The sequence below is a fragment of the Camelus ferus genome, chromosome 6 (genome assembly GCF_009834535.1).
Source record: "Camelus ferus isolate YT-003-E chromosome 6, BCGSAC_Cfer_1.0, whole genome shotgun sequence".
NCBI classification, from domain to species: domain Eukaryota; kingdom Metazoa; phylum Chordata; class Mammalia; order Artiodactyla; family Camelidae; genus Camelus; species Camelus ferus.
In genome coordinates, this window is record NC_045701.1 from 40,951,686 (window position 1) to 40,967,803 (window position 16,118).

The window sequence follows — 16,118 nt, forward strand, 5'->3', positions numbered from 1 at the left end:
AGAGTTATACAATTATGAGAGTTCATTACATTTAAGAAATCCTCTGGGGTTTTTCATTTTTTTGTTTTTTTCACTCTGCATTTTGCCTGTGGGGAAACTTAGTCTCTTAACTTGTCTCAAGGGTACAAGGTGCACTGCTGAGCCTGAACCGCTAGGTTTAAACATTTGAGGTTGCTACTTTTGTACCTCAAAAATGGTAGAATATTGGCAACTTCATATGGTTCATAATACAAAGCCTATGTATGTGTGTTTGTGTGTAAAACACCATGTATAAAACTTTAAACGTACATATAGTATGTAAAGCTAATAATAAACTAACACCCCTGTTCACACCAGCTGGGTTAAGGAGCTCCCTCTGTGCCCTGTCTAACCTCCTCTCCTCTCTCCTAACCTTTTCTCCCCCACCCCACCGCTAGCCCCAGCCAGGTAGCATCACCCTGACTATGCCTGTGGGTGAGGGCATAGCTCAGAGGTAGAGTACAGTGCTTAGCATGCATGAGGTCGTGGGTTAGGTCGCTGGTACCTCCATAGAAAGATAAAAAATAAAGTAATAATAATTTTCTTGCTTTTCATTGTTTAGATTTGAAAACCTGAGTAGTGAGCTCAACCCCAGCTGTGTGAGGAAAGGGCAATATTGTCACTATTAGCTGACAGCCCCCTGGAGAGGGTGAACAGAGTCTTTGGTTAATGATCTGGCATTGGCTCCTCTGAAAGTTTATAAGAGCCTCTTCTGGGGAAGTCAGAGTTCAAGGTCATATGTGAGTCTTAGGAAGCAGAGGGTTTAACCACAATGAGGGCATCTGGCAGAGCTATAGTTTAGACCAGGTACAAGACATTAAACAGAAAAATGATCAAATATAGGGGAAAGGGATAGCTCAGTGGTAGAGCATGTGCTTAGCATGCATGAGGTCCTGGGTTCAATTCCAAGTACTTCCATTAAAAAAAAAATTTAAGATAAAAATAAATGAATAAACCTAATTATACTCCCCTCCCCCCAAAAAAAAGCTTTTAAAAAAAATCCCACAAAAACAACAACAACAAAAGAAATATGGTCAAAAAGAATAGGCTGCTGTTTACTGCCTCTGAACTCAGCATGGCTTTTCTCCAGCTTTCAAGGAGTAGGTCAAAGTAAAACTTTCTTGCATTTTCAATAAAATGCAAGTCTTCACCGAGAAGTTTTTGTGGGGGTTTTGCCTTCTTCCTTTTCAGTCTGTTTTTCTTCAATCTTTTGCTTTCTTTCTTTGTTCTAGACTCTTCCATTTCACAGGCTCCCACAGCTATCTGATCCTTTTCTGCTCTTGCCTGGATTAGATGTGATCTGAAGAGCTGACTGGAAGCTCTGAGTGTGTGGGTGAGGCTCGCTGGCAGTGGGCGGTCGGGGGGGGGGGGGTCACTTGCTGGGGAATTCCCAGTCATCAGAATCTTTAGGGTTTTTTCCTCTTTCATCGGTCAGAGTCCCCACTGGAGACTTCTCAGTCTCTTGATTGCAGGGTAAAGACCTTACTGCCAGAGAGTGTTCTGAGCCAAACGGGAAAGAACTGAGCTCCTCTGCATTGCTCCATTCGAGACGGGTACGCTCACGGACTCTGCTTTCAGTATGGTAATGACACTGTCAGAGGTGCTTGGTAGTCCCATCTAGACTCCCTCAGATTTACCACAAACCAGGAATGACTCTTCAGACCTCCCTCCCCAACCCCAGCAAAGGCAGCATGGGTGGGATGGGGGACACACATCTAGGAATCTTAACGCTTCTTCAGCAGCTTTCCCCCTGCTCCCTAGTTAGCTCCACCCCTCCATTTAGCCTCACTCCTTTGCTTCCAGTCTGGCGCAAAGAGAGATCGGGCGGCTTCTCGGCTTACCCCTCTTCGAATGTGACTTTGTTGGATCGGCAAAGTCACTTACCGCCTGCCCACCTGCTTTCCAGCTTCCACGTTTTATTGCTGTTGTCTCTCCTCTTATTCTCCAAGTTTTTGTGGGTTTGTTATCTTAGAAAGACTCTGTATCATAATTTTAGTGGGAGTTTCAAGTGGGATTAAGATTAGATGCATATGTTCTTTTTGCCTTCGTAACCTGAAAGTTTATTTTCTACTCTTAAGTGTTAACAGAGGTTAACACACAGATCACCCAGGTCTGTGATAATTTCAAATGAATCTTTTTCTTTCTTTAAAAAAATTTTATTTTCTTTCTTTTCCATTTTCTATTCTCTTTTTTCAGGGTAGTGAGGAGTGGGGAGGGAGGAGAGGGAGGGGTGAGAAAACCGTGGGGCTTCAGAGGTCCATATTTACTAATTCAGGCTGTACTGTCTAATAATAACTAATATTTATTGAATACTTTTCCATGTGCTTTGTATCTTCTTGCATCTAAATTAATCCTCATAATTTGCATCTCCATTTTACCAATGATGAAACAGAGGCCCAAAGAGGAAATGTAACTTTCGCAAGGTCACACAACTCTGACATAATAGAACCAAAATTTGAACCCAGGCGCCCTGACACTAAAGCTTGTGCTCTGAATACTATTACTAGTTATGACTTAATTTACTAAACTATTAAACAGTATATGTAAGTTGGAAAATTTTCTTTTATGTCTCTGTTAGTTTCATGTGCTGTATAAGCCCTTCTACTGCACAACTGTATAGATGGCTTGGAACATTAACTGGAGATGTCCAGCGTATCATTTTATATACCTAGGTCTTTTCTGTATTTTGAACTGACAGGGTTGTTCCAGAAAACAAAACCAATAGCCATAATGTACAGTTGTGTGTGGCTCTGTACCAAGACAAAAGTGTGAAGCAGTGCAGCCATGGAGAGGCTGCACCAACTTTCAAGCCCCCAGAGCTCTGCTCATCATAGTCTTTCTCTTCTAGTCATTAAATGGTGGCTCATGAGCCTGAAAGTGTCTACATACTTTTCCAGTATAAGCTAACTATTCCCTGTACATGGACTGGATCTAGAACCCTAGGAGAAATTTTAATTAACTTTTTTCTTCTTCTTCTTCTTTTTGTTTTGTTTTGGGTGGGGGGAGGTAATTGGGTTTATTTAAGGTTTATTTTTTTAGTGGAGGTACTAGGGATTGAACCCAGTACTTCGTGCATGCTGAATGAGCACACACTCTACCCCTGAGTTATACCCTCCCCCGCCTTTAATAAACTTGTAAAAGTGGAAATTAAAATGCATCAGATTAAGTGAAATTAATCTTCCTGAAATTAGTTTTCAGTCTTCAAAATACCGTCCTTTCCTGCCTCACGATGATAAAGGAAACACAGATATCGTACAGAGAAAATAAAAAGACCAAAGAATGCATGTGAATGTTTGGAGAAAAGTCACACTATGAGTCAGGAGCCAAATCTTCTGTCTGCTAGACAGCGCTGACTCTCAGCTAGTGGGGGAAATCCATCCAGGCCAACGGTTTAATCATTTTCTAAAAGGCTGGATAACTGTGTGGGTGCTAATGGCATCAGAGAAGACATGGTAGGCAGGAAACACATCCCACACTTGACAGGATGTTCCCAAGGCAGGAAGGGCATTTCTCTTCCTCTCTAGAATTGTTTCATTGACTAAGGATAACATGAGATCATTGAAATCTCCCTAAAATACCAAAGACTGACGAAAGCAGGATATAGGACGTGGTGAGTCTAATGTCAACCAGTGCGATCATTTATGACATCATAATAAAGTAGTAGTATTTCGTGTATACACTTTCCTCCAAGAGATTCAGAAAGCTTTATAGACTCTGTCCATCGTTAGAGTTTTAAATCTGCTCAAAGCACATGGTCCCATAGGTGGGAGTGGGACTCCATCTCAGTCTTAGCCTCTCTTCTCTGGAACTATACCAGGCTTATGAAGTTTCCACTCCCTGAATATCACCACGTGAAAGCTTCCGTCTCCCCCTGGGCCCCTGTCTTTGGCAGGCAGCCATAGCCATCACACATAGACCTGAGGCTGAAACATACCAGTGAGTAACAAGCAAATGAAAACATGATGAGGAGCATTAAGCCACAACCTTGGTAGGTTTCCTGTACTCTCCTCCTCAGTGGCATTTCCAAAGGTATACAGGAAAATGTTGACTATAGCAGTCACTCAAGGACTATTTCTAAGATAGGGAGTTGCTTCCCAAGACATAGCTCACAAGAAAAATGAGAGGAACAAAGACAAAGAAGGGAGTGAAACTGAATATTAGCTTACCTGCAGACTTTAGGGACTTAGAAACAGGTAGAGAACTCCATTGTTCTAGTATAAGTTACGACCCCTTGTTTCTCCTGCTGTAAACTTTGTGGAGAGCCCAGTGCATCAGTTACAAACATTGTGTTTGTGGTCTTCTGAGTCTGAGAACACTGCCTCCATAGAGTTCATCCATCATAGTGTCCCAAAGTGGTTTCATTTTGTCTTAGTTTGTAAAAAAAAAAAAACCTGTCAAAATTAATTAATGCATGAAAGGAAAGGATCCATAGAATCTTTATTTACTTTTCTTGCTTTCTCTTATCTGCCTTTGACTTAACCCCATCAAATCCTGAAATCCAACCAAACTCAATAGGAAAACCCCCACCATCCATCCTAGTTCAAGCCCCAAGTTACCACAAGGTTGTCTTTAGTGAAACAATAAAAAACAGACATGTATTTCCTCACTTTAGAGTTCCAAACAACCAGCGTGTAACCGGTATGACAAATTGGTATCTTTTCATGTTGGAACAGTATGCAGGCTATTTGTGGTTATTTTAAGAATTTCTCATCTGTTTTTTTTATGGAATTTTAATTTTCTCCACTTGTGAATAACTAAAAATAAACATCAACATTCTGCTTAAAATTAACCTGCTTTCCTTTCCCAGCTCAGGCGCTAAACTACAGCTGTGTGTGTGTGTGTGTGTGTGTGTGTGTGTGTGTGTGTGTGTGTGTGTGTGTGTGTGTGTAAAGAGGAAGCAAGTAAAAGATGAAGTCACTTCGCAGCATCCTTGGTATGAGCACTTGAAGGGCTTTATCTGGGAAAAGTGAGGCCTCCAAATGCTTAGACCCATCAAGTGCATGACGCCTTGCTCCTCAGACACCCTAACCCGGTTGCAGTTTGCACTTATAACAGCTTCTAACTGTTGGCAGGGCGAACAATTTCTGCTTTAATCAAGCTCACCTTCTACTTGAGATCCTTTAAAGAAAACTTTCCATGACTGAGTGCAGGAATCTTCAACTTTCCTTGGTTTCTGAAGAGCTCTTGACATTCATGTCACATGTCTAACAGCATCAGAAGCTGCCAGGGAAAGACACTGGGACCATTATCCACGGAGTGCTGGGCTCGGAGGCGCTGGAGAGAGCTGGGGGCCTGCCCCTAAGGCGGAGATAAGTAGAGCTTCTCCCTGTCCCCTCACTGACTCTTTAAAGGGGGTGGGTGGGGCAGAGTGTGGAGGGAGAGGCAGTTGAGGAAGAAAACGTACCTCAGCATTAACTTGCAGCCTCCTGGGATCACCTTCTCAGCTAGGCCCCTAGTTGTTTCCAGAAATCTTTAGAAGGAGGAGACATTGTCAGAGAGTGTCAGATGGTTTTAAGATCCTTTTTCCAAAAATCTTTTCATATAGAAATTGTATGTGAGTCATGACATTGTACGTTTTTGTTGATGATGACTCGATAAATGTCAATTGTCCCAAAAGAGATCTGAACAAATAAATAAAATAGGAATTTGGAGTTCTTAACTCAGACCAGAGCCCCAAACCACAGATCCTATACCGATGTAAATATATGTTTAATGAGAAATAGGAAGAGATGGCTGATATTTCCAGTGCGGTGCCCCCTGGAAGTGCATTTCGACCACACGTTAATGTGGAGCAGGGGGAGGCCATCATCCTGCACTGGTGTCTCACTCTGCAGCCAGGCGCTGCAGTGAATCTCCCCCCAGTGCTGAGTGCTGTACCTCCGCCTCGCCTGGGCCTTCACAGTCTGGCTCTCTCATATCTGCAGTCAGCTCGGCTCCCACTCCTAGGCTCACCCCAGCAGTCTCTCATCTGCACTGCAGCCCTCAAGCCTCCTACACCTCCCACTCCGTCATCCCTGTGCCAGTGACTCACCTGTTACTGACAGAAAATAGATGTCAGGAGGAATGAGCGCACATGTTGACACACACACTGCACACACACTGCACACACACAGCACACACACAGCACCAACCATGCGATGCAACTGACATGTCTGCTCAGATCCACCTCAGTGCGAGAGGGGTTCTCACCACCTGCTCTCCAGATTCTCCCCCTTACAGAACCTTGTTCGCACAGCTAACCCTTCTGTGCCTGTAGCTACAGCCTCTCCCTTGCTACTGGCTTCCTCTGATCAGAATATAAATATTCTCAAGTCTCTTTCATCTTTCAAAAAAACAAAACCAAAACCTCCCCCCTACACAGTGAAGTTCCTGGGAGGTGAGAGGTTTTGAAGAGGGCACACCACTCAGCATCTGAAATGAAAAGCGTTCTTGTTATTTTTGGTAAGCAGAAAAGAGCCCTGCTTGTAAGACAGTCTCTTTGGACAAGGCAAACCGCAACGTTGTATAGAGTTTAGGAAACCAGGTGAAACTCACTCCTGCCCCGCCATGAAATCATCAAAATGCCTCCTCCCGTTGCAGGCCTCAAGTTGGTGTTTCTGTAGCGCTCAGGCTTAGTCTCTCCTTCCTTCTTGAAATGCTCCTTCTGGTCTTCCTGAGAGACCACCGTCTCCTGGTTTTCCTTCTCTGTCTCTCCTCATTCCTCAGCTTCCATTAATGGCTTTTTAATAACTCCATCTTTTAAATAGTAGTATTCTTCAGCCTTCATCCTCTGCTTCTTTCCTTCTGAGTCTGTTGTTGCTCTTCCACTAGCTGATGGCTCCTGCCATTGCGTGTTTCTGATGACTCCAGATCTTTATTTCAGCCCAAAGCCCTCTCCTAAATGGTAGAGTCACCTAACTTGCTGCCCACAGGACATCTCCCATCTGGCGACATCACGAGCTCCTCCGTTCATAGGCCCTGTCTTGCTACATCATCCATCCCAGTTGTCCAGATCTTCCTTGGTTCATCCCTCTCCTTGCTCCCCACGTTCAGTCAGCGACGAAGTCTGGTCAGTTCTGCTTTACTCTCAGAGGGCTCTCGTCTCTCCATCTTTACTGCAGGCGCCTCAGTTCTCATTATGGCTTACCTGAATTACTGCAGGAGCCCCCTACTTGATCTCCTTGTGCTAGTCCAGCCTTCTTACAATCCACAGTTTTGATCTCTCTACATTGGTAGTCACATCACGCTCCTGTTTAAATCCTTTGTCTATCTCCATTGCTTTCAGGTGGTAAAACATTCCTTATAGCAGTTTACAAGGACCCCTGTGATCTGACCCCTCCAGTCATCACCAGCCTTATTTCTGACTCTCCCCTTGTCATCCTCCCACACCTCAGCTTGAGCCACATTTGACAGCTTGCAGTTCCCTGAATTCAGCATACTAATAAAGAGCCCCCCACCTTCAACATGCTGCTTCTTGTCCTCGGAAACTCCCATTCCTTGCCTGGATAATTCATCTGAAAACTCAGCCCAGCTGTCGCTTCCTTTGTGGCGACTTCCCTGACCAGCCTCCCCACCCTGTGTCTGATTTAGGTGCCCATCCTTTGTCCTCCCTCTTAGCACTTTTTACATTACATTACAGTCATTTGACTGCAGACTCCTGGAGGTTAGGGATAAATGTGTTTTTATATCTGTATCTACATCCCCAGTACCCTCTGTCTAGTGACAGAGAAGTTTGTCATTCTTTTTTTTTATCGAAGAGGGAGTGGAGTAATTAGGTTTATGTATTTATTTTTAATGGAGGTACCAGGGATTGAACCCAGGACCTTGTGCTTGCTAGGTGTGCTCTACCACTGAGCTATACCCTCTCCTCAAATTAATTCATTCCTTTAACTTTTTTTAATTTACTTTTTTTTTAATCTTTTTTTTTCTAATGGAGGTGCTGGGGTTTGAACCCAGGACCTCATGCATGCTAAGCATGCACTCTGCCACTGAACTATACCCTCCCACTCCCCATCATACATTTTTGATGAATGAACTGGCCTTTTTACTTTATCAAAGCCACAATTTTAAATATACACACGCACACACGCATACATACCAAAAAACCCTTGAATCTGATCAAGCTCTAGAGCCAACTACCAATCTATAAGAAACATAGAGGACTAGGGAATATGTTACATGATACCACAGGGATGCTGTTGTCAAAATCTAAATGTGGGAACTTCCGTAAGACTAGCAGCCACATTTCTTTAATTGCAATCAAGCAATTGCAGTGTATGGGGCTCTTTTAGGTCCTGATTTTCTTTTTAAACTGTAAAAAAAAATTATAAGTTAGAGAAATATAAATACTGGTTGTATATTTGATACTAAGAAATTACTGTTAACTTTTTAAGAATCCTTATATTTAAAAATACATGCTGATGTATTCACAGATGAAATGTTAGGATGTCTAGGATTTGTTTCTAAATAATCTGAGACAGAAGTCGATGGAGACATTGATGAAATAGAACTGGCCATGAACTGATAATTATTGAAGCTGGGTGAAGGGCACATTATGCTATTCTGCCCACTTTTGTTTATATTTAAATTTTTCTGTAATAAAACTTTATATTGTGGTAAAATATATATAACATAAAATATATCATTTTAACCATTTTCAAGTGTACAATTCAGTGGCATTAAGTACTTTACACTGTTGTGCAACTATCACGACACCATTCATCTCCAGAACTTCTTCATCTTCCCAGCCTAAAACTTGGTGCCCGTTAAACAATAACTCCTCATTCCCTTCTCTTCTGGCCCCTGGCAGCCACCACCATTCTATTTTCTATCTCTATGATTTTGACTATTCCAGGGAACTTATGTAAATGAAATCATACAATATTTGTCCTTTTGTGTCTGGCTTATTGTCTTCAAGTTTCATCCATGTTGTAGCATGTATCAGAACTTTATTCCTTTTTAAGGCTGAATAGTATTCCATGGTATATATACACAACATTTTGTTTATCTGTTCATGTCGTTGAACATTTGGCTTATTTCCAAAACTTTCTTTCCTGAACTTACCCTAAAATGAGTGCTCTTATATATGAGGTATATTGATAATAGCTATCTTACTGCAGAACTGGCATAGAACTTCTACTGTCTGTAGACTTCAGATCCCAAAGGCTTTAGAGTTTTTAAAGATCACACAACCCAGGAAATGCCAGAGACTGCAGAGGAGGAGGGAAAAAGTTAAGAATAGGGCAAGGAAGTTTCATTTGCTATTTAGGATTACTCAGAAAAGCTCTTGTTCTCATTGGCCTCTCCCACCTCTCAGGCAATGTTTCTACTTCCTGAGCATCCCTGCACAGTTATTTCTAACACATGTAGCTCTGCCAATTGTATTTTTACCCTAAGCTCAGGAACTACCTTCCAAAAGTTAAGTCCCTTATAAGTAATGTCACTTACGAGTTTAAAAAACAACAGCAGCAACAACAAAAACCTTCTTATCTGTTCCTACTAGAGATAAACCAAATTAGAATGGAAGCCAAACCAGAAAATGTTTACACCCAATATTAAGCTGCAATTTGTTCTTACTCTTCTGGTGTTTGGAGAATCATGCTTTAGACATCTTTAGACATCCTTAAAGCAATGTTGAATTTAAGAGTTCTTCATATGTTCTAGATACTAGTTCTTTGTTGAATATGTGGTTTGCAAATATTTTCTCCCAGTCTGTAATTTGTCTTTTCGTCCTTTTAACAGAGCCTTTCCCAGAGCAAACATTTAAAGATTTGATGAAACCCAGTTTGTCAATGTTTCCTTTTATGGACTTTGTTTTAGGTGTCAAGCTAGGAACCCAGCTCTATATCATAAAGATTTTCTTCTAGATTTTTTCATAAAACTTTATAGTTGATATTTTACATTTAAGTCCATGATCCATTTTGATATAATTTTTCTATAAGTTATGAAATTTAGGTGGAGGTTCATTTTTTTACTTTCAGATATCCAGTTACACCAGCATCATTTGTTTCCATGGCATATTTGTCTATTTTTGGCTCATCTATTCTGTTCTGTTGATCTGTATGTCAGTTCCTCCATCAGTTATCACACAGTTTAGATTACTGTAGCTGTATAATAAGGCTTAAAATGAGGTGGACTGATTTTTCCCACTTTATTCTTCATTTTCAAAATTATTTTAGTTATTCTTATCCCTTTGCCTTTTCATGTATTTTAGAATAATCTTGCCTATATCTACATAAAAATCTTTCTAGGATTTTGCTAGGAATTGCATTAAGCCCATATATTAATTTGGGGAGACTTGACACCCTTACTATCTTGAGTCTTCCAATCCATGAATGTGGGTGTATTGTTGAATTCTTCTGTGTACTTGTTGACTTTCTGCCAAGTTCTTCTGAAGTCTCCAAAGTCTCCGGCTCTGAATTGTGGATTTTTTTTTTAATGGAGGTACTGAGGATTGAACCCAGGACCTTCTGTATGCTAAGCACGTGCTCTACCACTGAGCTACACCCTCCCCACTGGTTCTAACAGCTTTTGCTTCACATATTTTACAGCTCTGTTGTTTGGTTCACACACATCTAGGATTGCTCTATCTTCTTGGAGTGACCCTTTTATCATTATATATTGTCCCTCTGTGTCTCTGGGGTTTTTTTGGGTTTTTTTGTTTGTTTGTTTGCTTGCTTGCTCTGAAGTCTACTTCATTTAATATTAATGTAGTCACTCTGGCTTTCCTTATATGGATGTTTGCATAATATAATATTTTCCATTCTTTTACTTTCTATCAGCCTATATTATTTGAAGTGAGTTTCTTTTAGATAGCATATAACTGGGCCATGTTTTTAAATCCACTCTGCCAACCTCTGTCTTTTAATTGATGTATTAAAACCCTTTATTTGACACAACATTGTAAAATGATTATAAATTAAATAAAAGTGTTTAAAAAAAACCTTTATATTTTATGTTATTAGTGATACGTTAGGGCTTGTGCCTGCCATTTTATTTTTTGTTTTCTATCATCTCTGTTTTTTCGGTTTTATTTTTCCTGCCTTCCAGTGGGCTACTTGAATTTTTTTTAGAATTCCGTTTTTATTTATCTTATTGGGTGTTTTGTTTTTTTAATTACAGTGTTTTTGAGTATATCTCTTTGTATAGTTTTTTAATGGTTGCTCTAGGTATTATACACACACACATAAACACACATATAACATCACAACCTACTGATGTCATTTTAACAAGTTTTCTGTCTTGCTAGTCTGAGCCTCTTTCCTTATCCTTTGGCTAGAGAGAACAGGCCTTCGCAGGTCTCTCTTTGTCTGCATCCATTGACATTTCCAGGTTACTGGCTCCTTGAGCTCCAAGTATAGGATATATGAGGCAAAAGGAAAATCCAGGGAACCCTCCAGCATGTCATTCCTCATGTCCCAAGGTCCCTAGCCAGTCTGCCTTTTTATCTCTACTTTTCAAAGTCTTATGTTTATATATAATGTCTGGGTTTTTTACTTACATGTAGTGGGAGTGAGAAAGAAAAGTACATCTACTGTATCTTCCCAGAAGTGGAAATTTCTCCCAGTTTTTTCTTTTGAAGTACCGAAGTTTATTTATTTATTTTAATTTTAAATCTGGCAGTTTCCCAGTTTTATTTTTGATCTAACATAGAATTAAGGTGAATTTTCTTTTTCTTTACTTTTCTGAGTATATCTTTAACTCTGACTGAGGCCAGTGGATCCAGCCTTGGAATTTACCCTAGAGGGAGTGGGTGCATAGCTAGACTGTCACAGAGTTTCAGGCAAGTGCCTTTATTCTGTACACTCATCTTTCTTTTCTGTCTTTCCTTGAGTCTCCTTTGTTTGCATCATTTTTGGAGAGCTGCTACTAGTAGAGACCTCTCAGCCACAAGATGGTGCCCCAGAGTAGTTCAAGCCAAGCGTTTTCTGCCTTTCGTTGGGCCCCTATCTGTAATTTAGTATTAGTAAACTCAAGGCCATTTAGCTAAACCAAGGTATAGATGTGAAGAACCAATTGTGTTTTTCTTTCAGCCATGTCTTCCCCCAATGCATGGAAACTTAAGTAATTAGTATTAAAAATTCTTTTTGTTTGATTTTTTTTTTTGTATCTTTACAATAACTTTGTGGGAATTTATATGTAAGTTTTTTTAAAGTTACTATCATTAATCTAAATGAATCCAGTTGCCATTTTGTATCTGGGCTCATTGAAAATAATCTGTGATCTCAGCATGACTTAAAGAAAGGGAATGTTAGTGCATTCTGAAGGCGATGCACTGTCAATGTCTTTTGAAGTGTTTGAATCTGTGAACCAAACTTTCTTTGTGAAAATGTTTGCTTTTGATTAGTAACCTAACTTTTAAAGCAGTAGCTTATATAAAAATGCGTAGAACAAAGCTGGCCTGGTTAGGAGAAGGAGGAAAAGTGGGATCCTCCAATAAGTAGATTCTCAGGCATCTGCCTGTGCCACTGCCAAAAAATTAATTTATGGTTACCAAAGGGGAAGGTGGGGGTGGGGGGATAAATTAGGAGTATGGGATTAACAGATACAAAGTACTATACATAAAATAGATAACCAACAAAGATTTACTGTATAGCACAGGGAATTATATTTAATATCTTGTAATAAGCTATAATGGAAAATAATCTGTAAAAATATGTACATATGTAACTGAATCACTTTGCTGTATACCTGAAACTAATACAATATTGTAAATCAGCTATAGTTCAATTTTTTTTAATGCGTAGAATAAAAAGACTGGCAAATGCATGTTAACAATCTTTGGATAATGAGGTATGAGTGGTTTCTTCTTTCATCTTCTGGTCTATGTTTTTCAAGTTTTCAATAATGAGCTGCTTCTACAATAGATTAAAAATAGAGGTAGGCATATTCTTCAGCTAATCAGAAAATGTTTATTAACCATCCAATATACATAGAGCCAGCATAGACATTTTCCTGGGCTTGATAGTTGCGTGAAAAATTGTTAGGCACTCCCTCAGTAAAGGTAGGGGCCATGTCTTTCGAAATTTTGTAGACTGTGATATGTAGCATGTGCCTTACACATAGAGCAGCCTGGGAAGTAACTGTCAAATGAGCATAGAAGCCATCATTCCTTGCTTTGAAGGAAAACAGTTTAATTTTACTGTTTCCAAAGCTTTGGGTTTAGTCTTCACACTGGTCTTGGTGTACTTGTCTGCCTGAGTATCAGCTCGCATTCGGTGGCCAAGTTGTGTCCATTCTGCCCCTCAATTCTAAAACTAAGAATTAGCAATAGTGAAACCAATACTGTTTTAAAGTAATTTAGTAATGGAGTGGGATGGACAGTATATATATGAATCCAAAGCGTTAAACAGTAATTTAAAAATTCAGCCCTTGATAGTTGATTATTGGGCTGCCGGGAGTACATGTGTATTAGACATAACAGGTACCCAAGCAATACTTGACAACTGACCAAATAAGTGAATGAAATGTTATTGATTAAAGAATTTTAAATAATATCCTGAAAGTCTGCATAGGAAGAAATTATGAGTAAGGGGAAGCTAGACTAAAATCAGTGCCTTTTCTAACCAAGACCTGGGAAAATTAAGTTCTTCAATGGCTTTCAACTTGTGGTTTTTGTAGACCCAGTTCTTATAAATTAAAAAACTTTTATATTTCTGATACCCTATTATATAATGTAAGTTATAATTTTTCATTAGCTTTTACATATTATACTTGGTAATATCCTTTTATAGCTTATTTTAATAGATCGTACATGAAAATAATCTGTGGACTTTTGCTTATGAAAGATTGAACGTAGGCAAGCTCACCAAAGTACTAGATATACTAAATATCCAAGGCTAAACTTTTGAGAGGAGTTCACGTGCACACAAGCCATGTGGGAAGTGGAGAGAATGGAGGGCAAATTCACTGAGTGGAAAATCAGCTAGAGGGTGGAAATCGACAGACCTTTGGGAGGAAAAAGGGATTTCAGTGAAAGGTAGCAGCCTCAGCAGAATCATGACATGGAAAAGTCGAATGAAAAGGCACTATCTATTCCAGCTGTTTACAAACTTAAAAAAAAAAAAAAGTAGACGCCTTTATTCAAATAAAAACCTATGCAGAATACCAATATATAAATATATAAAAGCTGAGCTGTTTGGATTGAAACAGGGTTGGGAGTGTATAGGAGCCAAACCTCATCCTCCTTAGCCCCCTCTGCCTCTATCCCAGTGGGCTCATCCAGCCCATGCTTAGAACCCCCACACACACCAGTATCCAGTGCAGCCTGACCAGTGGCCAGGTGTCAGGCATTAATTTGTAACAAGGGAGCATTGTCCTCAGTTTTATTTACAAAGATGGACAATTATTTTAAGGAATGTTTCTCATCTCTTACCAGAAGAATGTTTCACCACTGGAAGAATCACTCCCCTCATTTGAGATTCTTCCCTTGACCGTCTTGGGGTGTGACTTTGTGTTTTTTAGCTCTTGGATGTGGTTTCTCAACTAGCCAAGCAGAATCTTCACGTGCTGGTCCTGGGGCGGAAGCACATGCTGACGCAGAATTCCCGGTGGAGAAAGGATGACATGGAAAAGGTGCAGAAGCACGCCAGCTGTTTCTTTGCTGACAACATGTAGGTACTCAAGGTATTAAGTGAATTACGCTAGGCTCCAGTCATCTGCTTGTTAGTTACCTTTTTTTTTTTTTGCCATTTTTAAAGTGCATGTGTATATACCTATATATGTATACTCAGCCTCATTCAAAAGAAAAAAAGATTTGAGGCAGCTTACAAAAATAAGAGTTTTTACAGCAGGATAAACTTAAATATATGAGGAAATCAGGATAAATGAGAAACAGGATAAAGTCCAAAATGAGATTAGCAAACAGAATGCTTGCCATAAATTCCTAACTAGATCAGCACCTTCTATGTTCTTGGAGAAACCACAGTAAACATGACCAAGTCCCTGCCCTCTTGGGACTTAACAATAAACAGGAAATGAAATTCCAGGCAGGGATCAATGCTGTGAAGACAGTGAAGCGGAGTAAGGAGCTAGAAAGGTGGGGGTGGGTCCGAGGGTAGTGGATGGAGAGTCAGGAAGGGCCTTTGGGAGGAAGCAGGTCTGAAGGGAAGGAGTGAGTCTTTTGAGAAAGGGGGAGGGGTGGTGGGAAGAACCTACCAGGCAGAGGAAACAGCAGGTGTTCAAAAGGCCCAGAGGCAGAAATGAGGAAGGCAGGCAGGCAGTGTAGGTGGGTAAGTTCTGAGGTCCGAGAGAAGGCAGGGACCATATTACAGAGGACCTAATGGGTTCTAGTGGGTTCTGGTAGGCAAGAGAGGGGCCTGAACTTTATTCTAAATATAAGGGGAATGTTGCTGTGAGCTACAGCTTCTCAGGAAGCCAAAGGAACATGGAAAATACACAGCGACAAAATACACAGTGTCCACGAAGCATGAAGAAAGCTCATCAGGAAGAGCACAGACCCTCAGTGGTGACTTGCAGCCTGCACGCAGGCTTTTATGCTGTTTATGCTGACAAAGGTGTATTTCCGACTTCGCGCAGGTGATGAGAGCGCCTCACCCCCAAGTCCAGGTTTCCTTAGGTTGAATGTGATAACTTCAGGATTTATCAGTGTTCCCCAAATCATTTCATCTTAAAAAGCTAAGATGGCACTTGATGCATACAGCTGGCAGCTAACCCCTCATTCAGATCCCCAACCAAATCCCAATTTTCTTTAGCTAAGTCCTTTCATTTGTTCATGGTAGGGGGTGCTTCCATCTCTCCAAGAGTCTAAGACAGTAATAGTGCTCTTCACACGGTCACCGTAGGCAACACTGAGTAAACATTAGGAGCGCGGGCTTGGGAATTAATCTTCCCAGGTTCAGACCGAGGCCTGCCACTTCCTGTCTGGGAAGGTGTTTCCCTTCTCTGTGTCTTCTTTTCTTCATATGTTACCCTCATGGGGATGTTGTGAAGATTAAATGAAAAAACATCTGTGAATAATACATGTGAAACTCTTGGCACAGCACCAAGTATGCAGAAAGCACATATATTTGTTGCTGTCACCATCATTATTACTTTTCTTAGGTGGAAGAGCGAGATAAATGCAGTGTTATAATCAAGAAGCCTGTGGGAAATTAATCTCA

General features: G+C 40.5%; 1 protein-coding gene across 3 annotated transcripts in view; it reads left to right on the forward strand.

Moving 5' to 3' along the window:
* PRORP (protein only RNase P catalytic subunit) overlaps positions 1 to 16,118 on the forward strand; it is a 109,510-nt gene that overhangs the window by 90,315 nt on the left and 3,077 nt on the right. For all 3 annotated transcript variants that reach the window (XM_014560633.2, XM_006186378.3, XM_014560634.2), the window contains exon 6: positions 14,461 to 14,609. In XM_014560633.2, coding sequence (XP_014416119.1) covers positions 14,461 to 14,609 — 149 coding nt within the window. The remainder of the gene's footprint in view (positions 1 to 14,460; positions 14,610 to 16,118) is intronic.